The 16,002-nt window shown below is 34.7% G+C and overlaps 3 protein-coding genes and 1 long non-coding RNA gene across 7 annotated transcripts; 3 read left to right on the top strand and 1 right to left on the bottom strand.

Moving 5' to 3' along the window:
- Nucleotides 1–163: 163 nt before the first annotated feature.
- Nucleotides 164–2,447, top strand: LOC104749527 (uncharacterized). Its single transcript, XM_010471178.3, has 3 exons — nucleotides 164–616; nucleotides 754–1,211; nucleotides 1,958–2,447. The coding sequence occupies exons 2-3, from the start codon at nucleotides 958–960 to the stop codon at nucleotides 2,013–2,015; spliced, it is 312 nt and encodes a 103-aa protein (XP_010469480.1). The 5' UTR covers nucleotides 164–616; nucleotides 754–957; the 3' UTR covers nucleotides 2,016–2,447.
- Nucleotides 2,448–2,494: 47 nt separating this feature from the next.
- Nucleotides 2,495–3,939, bottom strand: LOC104749528 (uncharacterized). The gene is made up of 3 exons (XM_010471179.3): nucleotides 3,677–3,939; nucleotides 3,469–3,566; nucleotides 2,495–3,286 (listed from the first exon to the last, which is right to left on the bottom strand). The coding sequence occupies exons 1-3, from the start codon at nucleotides 3,758–3,760 to the stop codon at nucleotides 2,683–2,685; spliced, it is 786 nt and encodes a 261-aa protein (XP_010469481.1). The 5' UTR covers nucleotides 3,761–3,939; the 3' UTR covers nucleotides 2,495–2,682.
- Nucleotides 3,940–6,063: 2,124 nt separating this feature from the next.
- On the top strand, nucleotides 6,064–7,639 carry LOC104749526 (uncharacterized). 4 transcript variants are annotated; one of them, XR_015585301.1, is made up of 6 exons: nucleotides 6,064–6,195; nucleotides 6,313–6,329; nucleotides 6,399–6,516; nucleotides 6,664–6,753; nucleotides 6,907–6,940; nucleotides 7,318–7,639. It is a non-coding gene; the product is annotated as an uncharacterized LOC104749526 (long non-coding RNA). The 4 variants fall into 4 exon arrangements; XR_761389.2 differs by having other exon boundaries at nucleotides 6,664–6,814; XR_015585302.1 differs by lacking the exon at nucleotides 6,313–6,329 and having other exon boundaries at nucleotides 6,091–6,195.
- Nucleotides 7,640–8,508: 869 nt separating this feature from the next.
- On the top strand, nucleotides 8,509–15,720 carry LOC104753282 (uncharacterized). Its single transcript, XM_010475556.2, has 6 exons — nucleotides 8,509–8,636; nucleotides 8,798–8,906; nucleotides 12,459–13,088; nucleotides 13,289–13,425; nucleotides 13,478–13,673; nucleotides 14,008–15,720. Exons 1-6 carry the CDS (start codon nucleotides 8,509–8,511, stop codon nucleotides 15,718–15,720), a joined length of 2,913 nt encoding a protein of 970 aa, XP_010473858.2.
- The last annotated feature ends 282 nt before the right edge of the window (nucleotides 15,721–16,002 follow it).

The following is a 16,002-nucleotide window of genomic DNA, read 5'->3' as shown; positions in this document are numbered from 1 at the left end:
TAATTATACTTTCTATAGGTGTATATTCTGAATTTGTCAACATATACGAAAAATTCAAAGCATATTAAACTAAAAGACATAAAAAGTTCAACAAGTAATTAAAATATAGCAAATTTGTTAGTTAAAATATGTTTAGTCAACGGCAACAAAGTGTATGAAACTCATAACGAGATTACCTACAGTGCGTCAAACAAAAAAAAAGCTTAATCTCTTAAATCAATCTACAAATATCTCAAGTTAAAAAATCTAAACCGTTAATTACTATTCAACGAAATTGTATTTATCAATTTGTTTGTCAGAGCAGAGCAGACCCAATCACAACTCAGCTGAGAGAGAAACGCGTCTCTCAGATTTCAATCCTTCAATTTCCCTTTTTGTTTTTTTTTTCTCTCTTCCTTATTTTTTTCTCGTTATCGGATCAGGAAGAAGAAGAAGAAGAAACAAAAAAAAAAAAACTGGGAATTTCGAAGTTTCCTGGATTGTTGGATTTTGAATTCGATATGGGTCTTTATTGTTGTTGCTAAAGTTTCGATTTTTTTGCCCTTAGAAAGAAAATTCGAGATTTTTCCGTTTCGTCAATCTGAGAAAAAACGAAAACTCTGAAATTTTTTACTACGTAAGTTTAAAGCTTTCTCATTTCGAAGTTTTATGATTTTAGTTTAGGATCTCGAATCCAAAGCGTTGACTTCTTGGATTTGGTGGTTAGGGTTTGTTTTTAAGATTCATAATTTGCATTCTGTTTTTGTGTAACAGGATCAAACTCAAAACCTTTTGAATCAATCAATCACTTGATTGTGGGGGATCCAGAGTTTGTGGAGCGAAATTGAGGGTCAATGGCTAGGGTTTATGGAATGAGATGAATTAGGAAACAAAGATCTCTTTTTTATCTTCTCCAGATTGGTACAACTTGCTGGGGTCTAGTTTCCATAGATTGGTGGTATTTTATTAAGATTTGCTATGGATACGGTTCGTGGAGAGGGTAAAGAAGCTAATGGGTGTGAGAATAAGGCTATTATTGTTAGTCTAGATAACAGTGAGATTGAAGATCAGATTTCTGAGGAGGAAGAAGAAGAAAGTAGTGAGTCACAATGTTTATTGCCTCCGAGGAAAGGAGGGATGATGTCCAGAAGCACTGACAAAATTAAGAGGACTGTGCAATGGAATGACAACAAAGGAGACAATCTTGCTGAGGTTTTAGTTTATGAACCAAGGTAAATTATGATCCCTTTACAAACTATATCTCTGTCACTTTACAAACTATATCTCTGTCGATTGTTCTGTTATCTCAAGTTTTTTTTGTCTTGTTCACCTTATTTTGAACTCATTGGGATTCTGTTCTCGCTTATTTGGTCTTGGTTTGGTGCGTAGATGTTAATGATATTGCAAACCTTAGAAATGCTTTCTAGTGGTCTTTTTGTTTAGGAATGGTTTCAATAGAAAAATTATTTTAGCTGCTTAAGCCGTTTCTCATGATTTGTCAGCACTTACCTGGAACTCGTTTAGCTGAGTATTCTTGTTGATTAGCCTATGAGAAAACGTTAGGCTTGCCTTTGTAATGTAGCTGATAGCAAATTTCTTTATCGTTTGTGCAACTATCTGTGGTACGTTTTAGTGCACGTACCGATAGTGGAAACAAACCTTTAAGCCTGTTTCTCACTTCATTTTGGGGATTGTGGGATCTGACTTTAGGCAAAGAACCCTGAAGATAACGTGCTTATTACACCTTTTTCATTTGACCGGTCTAGGAATATTAACGAATACCATTGGAAAATCTTGTAGAAGTCAGATTATTGTTAACATCTTTTTGATGTTCCATATTGGTAGTCCCTCTATTATAGCTCCAATAGAGTAGCTATCTTCTGTTTAAGAACTTACGCTCTTACATTGTTGTTTGTTTCCTTGGTAATTGAAAAGAACTATATATCTTACGTCTGTCTCCATTTGTTTTTGCTTGCAGCGAAGTTAGCGATACAGATGATGATGAATCAGATTCATGCATCTGCACAGTTATGTAGTCCTCAAATCCGCTACCAATCACCATTTAGCATGGAGTTAACAATGAGCTCGTCCTTGTATCTGACCTCTTTTCAGAAATCATTTTTGTGAGGAAAGACGAACCAACTTAAGCGAGTGACATCACAATCATGTAACTGTCTGATTTTGTGCTCAGGACTTGTGACAAGAAGCCAGACAAAAACAAGGGATGTAGACTCATAAGCTATATTATCAGATCGTCTCATCTCAGTGACAGGAGTGTGAGTATATAGATTATTATTTACTGCTCTATTGTTCAATAGAGGCTGATCTTCAAATCGAAGATCTTTGAGTGCTGTTTGATTTGACAGGTTTTTTATAGTAAACTCTGCATGTCTGTCTGCAACATACACACTTGTTAAGTTGTAAGTACATATATGCAGCAAATTGATATTATTTTTCCTCTTCTTCCAGTAGTTTTGTAATCCTCATCGACTCCCTAATAAGCAGATGCAAAAACTTTGAAAGGTCACAACTTTTTCAAGATATATAGTTGCAGAAACAACAAGTGGCAAAAAATAAACCCGAAATGGGGAAACTGATGCAAGCCTTCATCCATACACACAAAAAGAATCAGAAATGCTACAAAAGACAAAACAACAAAACACACTTTTTTCGTTTCTTCTTCTGAATCACTGTGAAAACCTTTTACCTGTTCTCCATGTTGGTGATATCCACAATTGGGGATCTCTTTGACGAACCATTCCCATGAAAACTCTTTGGTGAGGCTATCCAATTGGAAAGGCTAGTATTGACGATTAACTCCTTCAGTAGCGGGGTTGCTTGAACATTCTCTTTCATTTCTCGTTTAAGTTTCACCGGCCTTGATTTAACCGCTTTCCACTGAGCAAGATTCTCCACAGGATTCAAGAGAGGAGTCACATCCTGGTCCTTCTCTTCTTCTTCATCATCAGCATCATCTTCATAGTCGTTTTCATCATCTGTGTAATAGTCTTCATCCTCCAAATCACTCTCTCCGTAACCCATTTCATCATCTTCATCTTCAAAACTAGTCACGCAATTGTGGTACCTATAGTTTGAAGGATACACTGGTCTACTGCTTAGATCCTCTGGTTTCTTATCGATAACTGAGGACCCCTTGATTCTTTCTCCTTCTTCATTATCACTGCAATCATTCTCAAATGATGGTGGTACAATAGGTTCATAGGTTTGTACATTCAAGTCAAATCTGACTCTCTTCCTCGTCTTCTTGGTCACCTTCTTCTTCTCCTCATCCTCCTCCACCTCACCCCTGACACATCAAAGCATCAAACATAAAACATCCATTTTTAAAACTGCTAAAACCGGGTCTCATTTTGGCTTTTCATAATCGGTTATCAGATTGGTGATCTTCAGATCAAAAATTAAAAAAGTTTCAATATTTTAAATAAATCCAAAGTCCTTAAGAAGATGGTAAATGGAAGAAACACAGACCTGAGGTTCGAATTCGAGATCTTTTGAGGGTTATCAACAAAAGTACTGAACTCTGTCGGATCTGAAGAATGTAGTAGAGGCTCGTAGCTACAAATTCTCTGCAAGAAAAGTCATGGTTTCAAATCAGAGTCATGAAAAAACTTAAACTTTTTAAGAAAGTGTGTTCTTTTACACTTAGTGGGGGGGGGGGGGGGGGGGAGAAGCTTACTTGATCTCGAGGAAGGATCTTCCTGATGGAGCTTCTGCGTTTTTTGTTGGAAGAGAGACCGAAACAACCCATAAAACATCCCATTTTTGTGTTTGGTGATGTTTCGTTTTTTGAATCTTGAGAAGAAGAAGAAGAAGAAGAGAGAGAGAGATGATGCTTTTAGTTTTGGCCTCTGTTGAGTGGTGTGTCTTTGAAATAGAAATAGGAACGTTGGGATTTCAAACGGATGAAAGTGACGGTGGGCTCACGGAGTTTATGCTGTCATTTTTTTTTTTTTGGTTGGTTCTTTTAAGAAGAAGAGACAAATACAATTATTGGATTGGATTCCTCTTTTTTTTTTTTTTAATATATATATCCTCAAAACATTTTTTCAGTTTGAGCCAAATTAAAAGCATTTATTTGTTACTTTCTATCCATATCCAAAGCAAATAAATATAACAGAGCCATAACAAAAATACAAAATCGTTTTTTTTAAAAATAAAAGTGACTAGTCGTAAAAGAATAAAATGAAGTGACTGAAAATTATTTTAATTACTGTAAGTATATATATCCTTTATCCTATAATGAAATTCTGCCACATCAGATTTAGTATTTCAAAATTAAAAAAAAAAACAAAAACATTTACCCATTACTTTGGGACAAAAAAAAAATTAGTGGGAAAGAAAAAAATAAAAAAACGTTTTTAGGTCTAAGAAAAACTGAACAAAAGTTAAAAAAATATGTTAATATAGATGTTTAGGCTATTAATAAAGCCCAAGTCAATAAAAATGATTTGTAAACTCTAAGGGGGTGTTATTGGATGAGGAATTTTAATGGATTTCACTTAGTAGTGGATTTTAGAATTCAATAGATTTCTAATGCATTAACGTGGATTTGTTGGCATTCTTAGTGGATTTGAATGGCATTACTAATAGATTTGAATGGCATTCTAGTGGACTTTATTATTTTTGAAGTTAAAGAAAAAAAAAATTTACCCATAATTATGTTGTTATCGAAACACCAAGGTAAATAAATTGAATTAACCGATTAGATTCCCTCCACGAAGCTGAACTGAAGTAACCCATTTGCAGGCCTCAGATGCTTTTCATTGTTATCTCATTTGTACCATAAATTATACCAACATGAAAATATGAGAAACTGTATTTCCCAAAATATTTAGAACCAACAACTTACCGTGGGACAAGGGAGAAGACATACCCTGCAATGGCTCTAAGAAGCACTGCATTTGATTCACTTTAATCTCAGGATGCTCTGAAGCCATTGTTGTGCCTCTTTTCCTCTACAACATTGATCCCTGCATCCAAAGAAATTGATAGATGGGATCTGTAAGAAATAAAGTCTGATAATTGATAGATGGGATTTGTAACTCCTTTCTATTACAAATTTGATATCCTTCCTGCAAATCCAATCAGAGTATAGAGGAAAGACAAGCATATGGTATGATATCATACTCAACGCTTAAGCATAAGACTCTTCAACACCCTTTGACTTCAGCTCCTCTCTGCTTTCTCAATGAATCCAGCCACATGAGAGTACAATTACAAGGGCTGATATTAATATTTGGTTTATGTAACTCTGATTTTGTCAGTTTCTGTTACTCTGATTTTGTTATTTACAAACCGAGTGTCTCACTAAAACAGAACAACAAAGTAAACTCTTGTTCTGTTCTGTGAAAGAGGAAGAAGCTTTTGCTTCTAACAAAATCTAACGGAGCATTGAGAAAGAGAAGAACAAGAGGAACCTTGATTTTCCCGATGAGGTAAGGAGTGATGTCTCTTGCATTGTACAGTTTCGGATGCCATTTTCCCTCAGACCAATCGACATGTGTGACCGACGTTGCGATTTCTAACCGGCATTGGCTAAGCTCACCAAGCTAGAAGAAGAACTCATAGCTTCTTTCTCTCCTCATAATCTGTGCTGCTTCTAGTGATACTCGAAACACAACTTCTTCTGCATCTAAAGACATGCACTTGGTAGTTTGTAATTTGCTGGTGCCATTTCCAGTGCTTGAACTTGCTGTAATAATCAGCAACTGAACTGGATTTTAGAAAAAGGTAAGTCTCGGAAGCATCGCGAGATGGTCGATTCGGTGAACACGAGGATGTCGACGACGACGAAATTACCAGATGTTATTGATTTCATCGGGAGAAGTTTTATGAAAAATCTTAGAGAGATGAAATACTTCAAAATTTGTTAAGATTGTGTTTGTTCGTGTTTTGGATGTAAAATACATCAAAATCTAAAGTGAAACAAAATCCATTGGAAATTGAATAACAACAATTTTACAAGTGCTTTAAAATCATCCAACAAATTTTTAATCCAATAACAGCAGATTTTATTATATTTTTTTAAATACCTAATTGAATAACGCTGGATTTTGAAATACACTCAACTCCATTAAAATACAAGATTGAATAACACCCCCTAAATCTATTTTCTTTCTTCTTCTTCGTCTTCTTCACGATGCTTTATCGAGTTGTATCCCCAATTTTTCGACCACTAACACCTCCACGTTCAAGGTGATTTTACAACCGATTCCAGCATTATAAATCCCAATTCAGTTTCTATTATCTGTTATCCTCTCTTCTAATCCTCTATTTTCCATCGTTTTTTTCTTCTGCTCATCTACACTACAGTTACAATTCTCAGTCAGGTGAATGTCCAAATCATATTCATAGATTTTATCTTCAACTCATATTAATTATGATTTTTATATATTCAGGTGGAAGATTCTCTGGATTATACCTATCTTTCACATCTAAATTCTTTGAAAAAAGAATGGAAGATCAGAGCTTTAATATCCTGGACATGGAATTAATTATCCAAAAGATAAAGCTGGAGTAATTCTCATCTATAGAATTATCGATTTGCAAGTTCTGATTCCGAATTACAGTCTCCCACTCTTTCACCTATTGTTTTATTTAGCAATTGCTTATGGATCGTGAGGTTTTTACATCTTTTGTTTAATGTTTACCATCTAACTGTAGGGGTCAGTCTCCAACATGAAAGAAAGAGCTTTCCGCCAATGCGGTTTCAAATTGTCTTCTATGCCATTTACAAGACATGATATCCTTATGGTACCTTTACCTCACATATGGACTTCTTCTTATTAATGGAACGATTGATCTATGTTGTTGGGTAAAATTTGACTTAATTCCTTCATGTAACCCTTCCTCAAATCTTCACAGAAAAATAAAAAGAATTTAATTCTCTTTGTCTGTTTTACTCAGGAGAATAACAAGAAGAAAAGAGAGAACAACAATGGTTAGTCATTTTACTTAATGCAATCCAATCTTTTTATTTTGGACCATTTTTTATTAACTTTCCCACAATATATATGTTGATTGATGTTCGTTCCCAAAATTACCTTTTGTTTGGCATATTGATTTTCATTTTCAGCCCTTGCACGGTCCAAGTTGTAAGCATGATCAAAGTGGCATACAATTTTTTCTTATTGATTGTTCTATTTTGCATATTTCATCTCTCCTAGGTTTGTCAATATGTCTTTCTATAGCTTGCTCAATCGATATTGAAACAAGAGATATATATCCACTATGTATACATTATTCGGAATAATCATTTAATTATGTATGCATTGTTTTAACTATACTAATTAAATGATTTTGATTTATTCTCATCAGGTATGCTATGCTTTGGTAAATTTTAGAAGGGCCATGCTTAGCGTTATGGTCTATACAAGGAGAAAGACATGTGGAAACGAAGTTAAGAAGAAGGAATTGGCAAGTGTGGAGGAAACTGAAGAGTGAACAAGCATGTGCAGGAGAATACAATTGTGTATATAAAGCATGTAGTCATTTCTGTGTAGAGTATGCTCTGTTTTGCTATTGAAAGGGCGATGTATGTGTTGCTTAGTGACATAGAGCTTGTGTTGGTGATGTATGGATGGTTTTTTCTTAATTTTATGAACAGTATATCCAACTATCAATTCAAGCGATTAAACGATATCTTTAATTTTCTCAAAGTAAAAACCTTAAATTTATAGCTTATAATGGAGAATGGCGATATAATCAACATTACATGTACTTTTAACAACGTAGAAATTTGGTAATATTCAACCAAATTTTTTTTATTGTATATTAATTTTAACAATTAGGTATATATTATTTAATTACAAAAAATAATGCCGTGCATAATTCTAGTATATATATAAACTAAAAGTACTGTAAGTATAAATTTAAAAATATTTATTTGTGTTTTTCAAAATTTAAAATGCAGACTCAATGATTTATGTTGTGGGCCTCAAGGCCCACTAATAATATGCTTTTGACCAATAACTCACTGTTTTATAAAATATTAGAATGTTTGGAATGTTCAAATCGGATGTATTTGAACATATTGCACCGGTTTTAATGAACTCCATTCCATACGAATCTCTGAATTATTTTCCTTCTTATTCTATACAAGTATATATTATATTTGTTCCCAAATATTTTTTCCTAAATCTTAATCTTTACAAAATGATTAAAAAATTTAATAAATTTTTTAAGGAAAGAAAATATCACATTTGAAAATATTGTAAACAAAGTCCCTTTTTTTTTATTAACAAATTTCAAAAATTGGAATACTAATCCATACAAAAATAATATTATGATCAATTGATTCCTTGTTAAAAGCCTATTGATAAGCCTCAATATTTTATTTTTAAAGATTTGCTATTGATAAATTACTTTGAGGGGTTAATTTTTTTATGTCCATATCTATTATATAAACCATAACATCATTTATGTTGCTATATAGTATATACAGGTTGATAAGATGTTTTCCGATTAGAAGCACTGAAGTTGAACACTAATGAACTTGTTCGGGCGAAAATGGATAAGCTAAAAGAAACATATAAAAACACCCACTTGGTGCCAGATTCAGAAACTGCCACATGGGCCCTGAGACCTAGGACCTGGAGCATCATGAGCAACCAATATCGAAGATCACACATGATGTGGTAAGGAGGAAAAAAATGGTTGAGAAGGTCAAAGAACGGACAGACTACTTCAGCTCAAAAATTTGGCTTGATTTTCACGGAAATGTTAAAATTAAAATTACATTAACCTAGAATTAAAAAATATGTATTATGTTTTGATATTTTTCATTCTACATGACAAGGAACGATTCAAGGTGTGAACTGTTCGTAATGAAGCACATGAAAATCGTGATAACGGTGTGGACTGTTCGTAATGAATCAAATGAAAATCGTGATAAGAAAAGCTTCAAAGTAAGTTACTCTTTGTTAACAATGCATCATTAGTGCATGTTTTCATTATGAAGGTAGTAATTTTTTTATGTTCATTGATTTAGCGGTGACTGAAAAAATGGTATCGAAGACAAAAACTTGGGAAAAAATAAGGGGATTTTTTCCCTATGATGGTGTATGACATTACTCTATAAATTCTCTATCAGCTTTGATATTTCATTGTTTAATAGGCTCGTTCGTGATTTTCTTTTCATGTGTCTAGACCCGTCTATAGTCTGTGATTGAGGAGTGTATATCAGAAAGGGCCATGAGAAAGAAGAACTGTGTTAACAACTGTTACTTGTCATTCTTTATTTGTTTCTACTTGATTAATAACATCACATGGAAGAAATCAAGAAAATATCACCTTTAAAAATATTGTTAACAAAGTCCAAAATTGAAATACTAATACATACAAAAATAATATTATGATCAATTGATTATTCGTTAAAGCCTCACTGATACATCATACAGAAAACTAAGGATTCTACCACAATCTACACTAAAACTTAACACAACTACCACATTTGCAAATTCATTTTCGCTGCTACCACAAAGATAATTGAAAAAGACACATATGACCTTCCCATTACATACATATATCAATTTTTAATAATTTTTGTAATAGTTTATCATCCCCATTTTCGTGTATGTGCTGTGTATGTGTGTCTGTTCATTTTTCTTCTTCTACCTAAACTTCGTTCAAAAGCAATTCTCCGCCACACTGGAAAGACCGAGCACCAAACATCCCAACTAAAAATCTGGATCAAAAAGAGATTTGTTGCAACCAAAGAGAGAGATCGTGAGATGGAAGAACACCTAAGAAAGAAAGTCAACTAGAGAGGTTCTCTCCGTCGCCAAAAGACAAGCTGGACAAAATAAGCGGATTCAGATCTAAGGTTAGCGGAAGAAAAATTAGCCAGAAAAAAAAAATTAGGTTTACCTAGTAGACAAGTTCCAAACTCTCATAACTTGTCTATTTGAGATTATACTTCTTTTTGAGAAAATTTTACCTAGTAGACAAGTTCCAAACTCTCATAACTTGTCTATTTGAAACACTGATTTAATTATTAATCTTATGGACAAGTTTATAACTGTAACTGCATAATTTTTCTAAGAACAATACCTGGACAAGTTTTATTTACAACTTGTCTACTAGTTAATATATTTGACAAATGGACTAGTTCAAGCTAATAGACAAGTTTATATTTCTTAACTTGTCTATACAATTTACCTTGTCCATCATACCAATTTTGTCTACTGTGTTATGCTGCTCTCATATCTCTAACCCAAAAAACAGATTGCAAAGTCTACATGTTCCCAGTTTTTTAATTTAAATTACAAACTTTATTTTATGCTGACCCACAACCATTAATGCACCAACTTTTGTGTCATAAAAAAACAGTATAATCTCAAATCTGATGACTTTTATATGAAAGATATATTAGTCATTTTAATCTAACTTGAAAGCTCAAATGTGGTAGTTCTCGAAAGAAAGAAAAATGTGGCATTTGGGAAAAGGTTTTAACTGAATGTGGTAAAATCAATAAAAATTCCTACATCACACTCCTCAGTTGGGTATATATATTGGTTAATACTCGACTTCTAGGCTTCATCCGATGATATTTTTTATTGGTTTTATGAATTTACATGTTAAATCTACGATATATGTATAGTTTTTTTAACACAGTCGATGACATTTTCTTTTATGTGTAAAATCAATGTAGTTTGAGACAGTTGGAAACTTCATTTATTTTCTAGACGTTCGAGAAATTTGGAAGATTAAAAATAAGTATATTGAAAATTGCTTTGATGAGCACAATTTGAGTCTTGAGATACAATTTTTTTTGTTTGTTTTGTAAATCACATTATATTCTTTTTATAAAAACATAACGACAATGATTGGATACAAGAATCTATATTATGAAAGATGGTCAACTCTCTCCATATGAGTGACACATCAGCAGTGGAGAGAGTGTCACCTGTTTGTCCTCCTTAAAAGCAAACAAACCTAAACTAAAAGGAATATGAAACATCTTTCATGTTTTCTATTCTTTTTTTTTTATATCACAAACAGTTTCAATATTTAACTAAAGAATTTAGAGAGGTTTAGAATATGTCTCAAGAAAATAGATGCATCACCAAAAAGCAAAAAAAGGTATCAGGAGTGAATCAAATAGCCACTTATTACTCTTGGTGTAAACCATGAACGTATGAACATATGGTTAACGCGTTACAATTTTGTCAATAGTTTGAAGGGTTAAATTAGTGATCGTGATATTAGTTAATATTGTAGAGAAATTCATGAAAGTTTGTCCCTAAAAATTTAAATTTTTATATATGAAGAAGAATGGGGTTTTGTTGACTATCAAATGGAAGATAGTTGAATAAAATTGTAGAATGTTAGTTTAGAAAAATACAGAAACAAAGAGGAAGATAGTGGAATAAATTTATGAATGTTGGTATTTATATTCTAATATTTAGAAGTTGTCAAAAAGAAAATTGTATAAACTTCTTATAAAAAAACAAATTCTAGAGTTATATCAAAAAATTGAGGAGCTAACATGAATGTAAAATTTAGTTAACCAAAAACCTATTTGTTACAATATATGCATCTTTATCAAGCTTTTATTTGATATTTTTTTTTGACATTTTAGACAAGAATCGTAGACTGATTAAATATATCAAAACAAAATTGTTCATACATGTATCTAATCATTCAATTACAAAATAAGAAATCTTATGTGAAGTATTAAAAAAAATAAACATCAAATTATATTTTTCAAAGTTTCTATAATTTAAGAAAACAAAAATAATCTTTACATATATTAAAAAAACGATAGCAAAATTATTCAAAAAACGGTAAATCATAAGCCCGCGCATAGCACGGGTATTCATCTATCTAATAAATTTATCACCAAATCAATAGCTACAAAATGATGTAACATTTTTCATCTCAAATAATAAGGTCACTGATCCTTCTTCCATACATATTGAACATATTTACATTTTTAGTAAAATCATTCCCCATAAAAAAAACGTTTTGAGATTTTTTTCCTACAAAAATTGATTCTATTCATATTTAGTTAACTAGTTAATGTTAGTAATTTGTAAAATTCAATAACTAATTACTGAAAATATTTAAATTTATAAATTAGTGATTGTTCTATAATTAAATAATAATTATTTGATGAGAAAAATCACTAAATTGTGTAAAAATTATTCCAATTGAGCTCACCAATACTCCGATTAAACTTCAATCTTTTATGAACAGAGGAGTACCACTTTTTTTTTTGGTAAGCAACAGAAGAGTACCATTTTATCTTGAAGTTTGAACCTTATATAGCATGAGATACTTCAAATAGTGCTTGGGCAGAGATGTTTCCCTTTAGTCATAGCTCTTACCTACGCTTTGAGGGTTCTGATCATCGACCATTGCTTACCTGCCTCGATCTCACCAAGAAAAAGAAAAAGGGTATATTCAGATATGACAGAAGACTAAAAGGTAATGCGGAAATAGATTTTTTGATCTAGGCGGCTTGGAGTTTTGATTGCTCTGAAAGTGTTGAAGAGAAGATAATCCGATGCCGCGGAGAGATTATTACATGGTCCAAACGGAAACATCAAAATAGCCAACAGCTCATTGAGGAGTATAGACAAAAGCTGGATGAACTGATGTCTGATCCGACTGCATATTCATCCTCAATCTCCAATATCAACCTTGCTCTCCTTAAAGCCTATAAAGATGAGGAAGAGTTTTGGAAACAAAGGAGCAGAAATTTATGGTTAGCCCTTGGAGACCAAAACTCTAGCTTTTTCCACGCAATTACTAGGGGAAGAACAACAGTGAATAAGTTTTCTGTAATCGAAGATGATGAGGGGATATCTCACTATGAAGAGGAGAAGATCTTGTCTGTGATCGCTGAGTATTTCCAGAACCTCTTTGAATCACAAAATGGGGATCATTCCTCCCTAGCTCACGAGGTGATCCATCCCTGTATCTCACGAGAAACAAATGAAAGGTTAATTCAAACACCATCACCTGAAGAAGTTAAAAAAGCTTTCTTTGCGATACATGCGGATAAATCACCTGGGCCTGATGGCTTTTCAGCGAGCTTTTTCCAATCCCACTGGAATACAATCGGCCCTCAAGTGGTGTCTGAGGTACAAGCTTTTTCCTCTCTAATGCCCCTATCACAAACATAAACCAAACACACATAAGATTGATTTTGAAAGTCCATAGCCCAAAAGTAACGGTGGATTACCGACCTATATCCCTTTGCTCATTCTTCTACAAGATAATATCCAAGTTCCTCTCAAGGCGACTGCAACCAGTACTGCATGCAATAATATCAAAAAATCAGTCAGCTTTTGTACCGCAAAGGGCCATCTCTGACAATGTACTCATTACACATGAAAGTCTTCACTACCTTAAGCCTTCCGGAGCAAAAGAACGCTGCTTTATGGCGGTCAAAATGGATATGAGCAAAGCCTACGACAGGTTGGAATGGGATTTTATTTTATCAGTGATGGAAAGAAAGGGTTTCCACCAGAAATGGATCCAATGGATTCATCAGTGCGTATCTACAGTATCCTACTCCTTACTCATCAATGGATCATCACAAGGTCATCTTACCCCCTCAAGAGGACTTCGACAAGGGGACCCGCTGTCCCCATATCTGTTTATCCTGTGTAGCGAAGCTTTGTCTGGTCTATGTCGCAAAGCTCAACAAGATGGAACCTTACCGGGTATTCGAGTGGCCTTAGGGAGTCCTCGGGTGAACCATCTTCTTTTCGCTGACGATACAATATTTTTCTGCAGATCAGACCAAACAAGCTGTAAGACTTTATTGAACATCATCCGCAAATATGAACAAGCCTCGGGTTAATTGATAAACAAAACCAAGTCAGCAATTACCTTCTCCTCAAAAACACCTGAAGAGGTAAAGGTGACAGCTCAACAAATCCTAGGGATTCAAAGGGTGGGAGGTTTAGGAAAATATCTTGGCCTCCCTGAGTTCTTTGGCAAGAAAAAGAGAGACAGGTTTAATCTGATCACAGATCGTATCAGACAAAGATCTAGGAGTTGGGCTGCAAGACCGCTCTCGACTGTTGGAAAGGCTACCATGCTAAGATCAGTACTCTCTGCAATGCCTACGTACACCATGTCTTGCTTCAAAATCCCAGGATCTCTCTCAAAGAGGATACAATCCATGCTCACGCGGTTTTGGTGGGATTCCTCGAAAGAAACAAGAAGATTAGCTGGGTGGCTTGGTCCAAACTGACAAAAGTAAAGAAGGAGGGAGGTCTGGGTTTCAGAGACATACCAAATTTTAATGATGCCCTCCTCGCAAAGATCAGCTGGCGAATTCTGACTCGACCAAACAGCCTTCTAGCAAAAGTACTTCTGGGAAAGTATTGCAATTCTACCTCTTTTTTAGAATGCAATGCTCCCAACTCAGCCTCCCATGGGTGGAGAGGAATATGCATTGGTCGTGACCTCTTGAAACCTAAACTAGGCAAGCTAATTGGATCGGGACAGGAAACTCTACTGTGGTACGAACCATGGATTTCTCTCTCGCAGAGAATCACTCCCATGGGACCACCTTCAGAGATGTCTGCTAACCTTCGGGTAAGTAGTCTCATCTATCCAACCAAGAAAACATGGGATCATGAGAAAGTTAAAGCTTTACTTCCGGCTTATGAAAAAGAGATTCTAGCTCTACAACCAAGTAAAAAGGGAGCCAGGGACTGCCAGTTTTGGCTTCTTACCAGCTCAGGAATCTACACAGCAAAGTCTGGCTATTTGGCAGCAACCCAAAAAGGAAATGATCCGCCACCCATCGACCCAAGCCCCACCCCTTTTGACTGGTACAAAGAAATCTGGAACATCAGGTGGCTCCCAAAGCTTAAGTTTTTCCTTTGGAAAGCTATGCATGATGCCCTCCCAGTTGGAGAAAACTTGAAGATCCAAGGAGGGAACCCCTCTGCGTCGTGCCCCCACTGTCTGCAAGAGGAAACAGTCATTCACCTCTTCTTCCACTGCTCGTTTGCTGCTCAGGTCTGGGAAAAATCACCATTCAGGACTTCTTTTGACCCCCATCGTATCACCAACCTACAAAAGGGACTACAAATCGTCAACCAGTGCATAAATCTTCCACCTGTAGGCATTGGAGAGGAACCTTTGGCTCCTTGGATACTTTGGAACATCTGGATCTCACACAACAAAAAGGTCTTTGAGCAGAAACAAAACTTACCGCAGGACATCGTGACACAGGCCATTTCAAGTGCTCGTGATTGTATTTCTGCCCAGCCATCGAATCCCCAGCCTCCTGAACTCAGACGGGAAGAACAAAGATCAGACCCCCACTTGGATACTATCTCTTGTTTCACTGATGCGGCATGGAGATCAGATTCTCAAGCCGCAGGCTTTGGATGTTTATTCAGCGATGACTCTCGCTCTTTCGAGATTACGAACCAGAAAACCGCAACCAATGTAGCCTCTCCAATCCTCGCTGAAGCGATCGCGGTATCCTTGGCACTTCAACACGCCCTAGATCTGGGCTTCAACAAACTCTCGCTGGCTTCCGATTCACATATGATGATCAAAGCCATCAATTCAGAGATTCCATCGAAGGAGCTCTACGGGATTCTCCACGATATCGTCGATCTATCCCTTTCTTTTTCTGAAATTTCTTTTCTGTATGTGAGTCGTAAACTCAATCGTCGGACTGATGAACTGGCTAAATCAGCTATTCACCCGGTTTGTAACCCAACTCTATTGATTCCGGTTTAATTAAAATACCCCTCTTAAGGGTTTGACAAAAAATATATATATATATATATAGCATGAGATACTGACGGTCCGATTTTGACCACAAAATAACCGTACACCGTCCAATATTTTTGCTTAACTATTATTATTATTTTTTTTTGTTTAATTATTTATCTTCTTTAAACCTGAAAACTTTTTTTTCCCCATATTAACGATAATAGTAAAATATCTTTTACAATTTAAAATCTTACATTATGACAAGAAAAGAAAAAAATGTAATAAACGAAAGTTACTAATATTGAA

Source organism: Camelina sativa, chromosome 16 (genome assembly GCF_030686135.1).
Source record: "Camelina sativa cultivar CO46 ecotype springtype chromosome 16, ASM3068613v1".
In the NCBI taxonomy this organism is placed as follows: Eukaryota; Viridiplantae; Streptophyta; class Magnoliopsida; order Brassicales; family Brassicaceae; genus Camelina; species Camelina sativa.
This window is presented reverse-complemented; position numbering and strand designations above follow the sequence as displayed.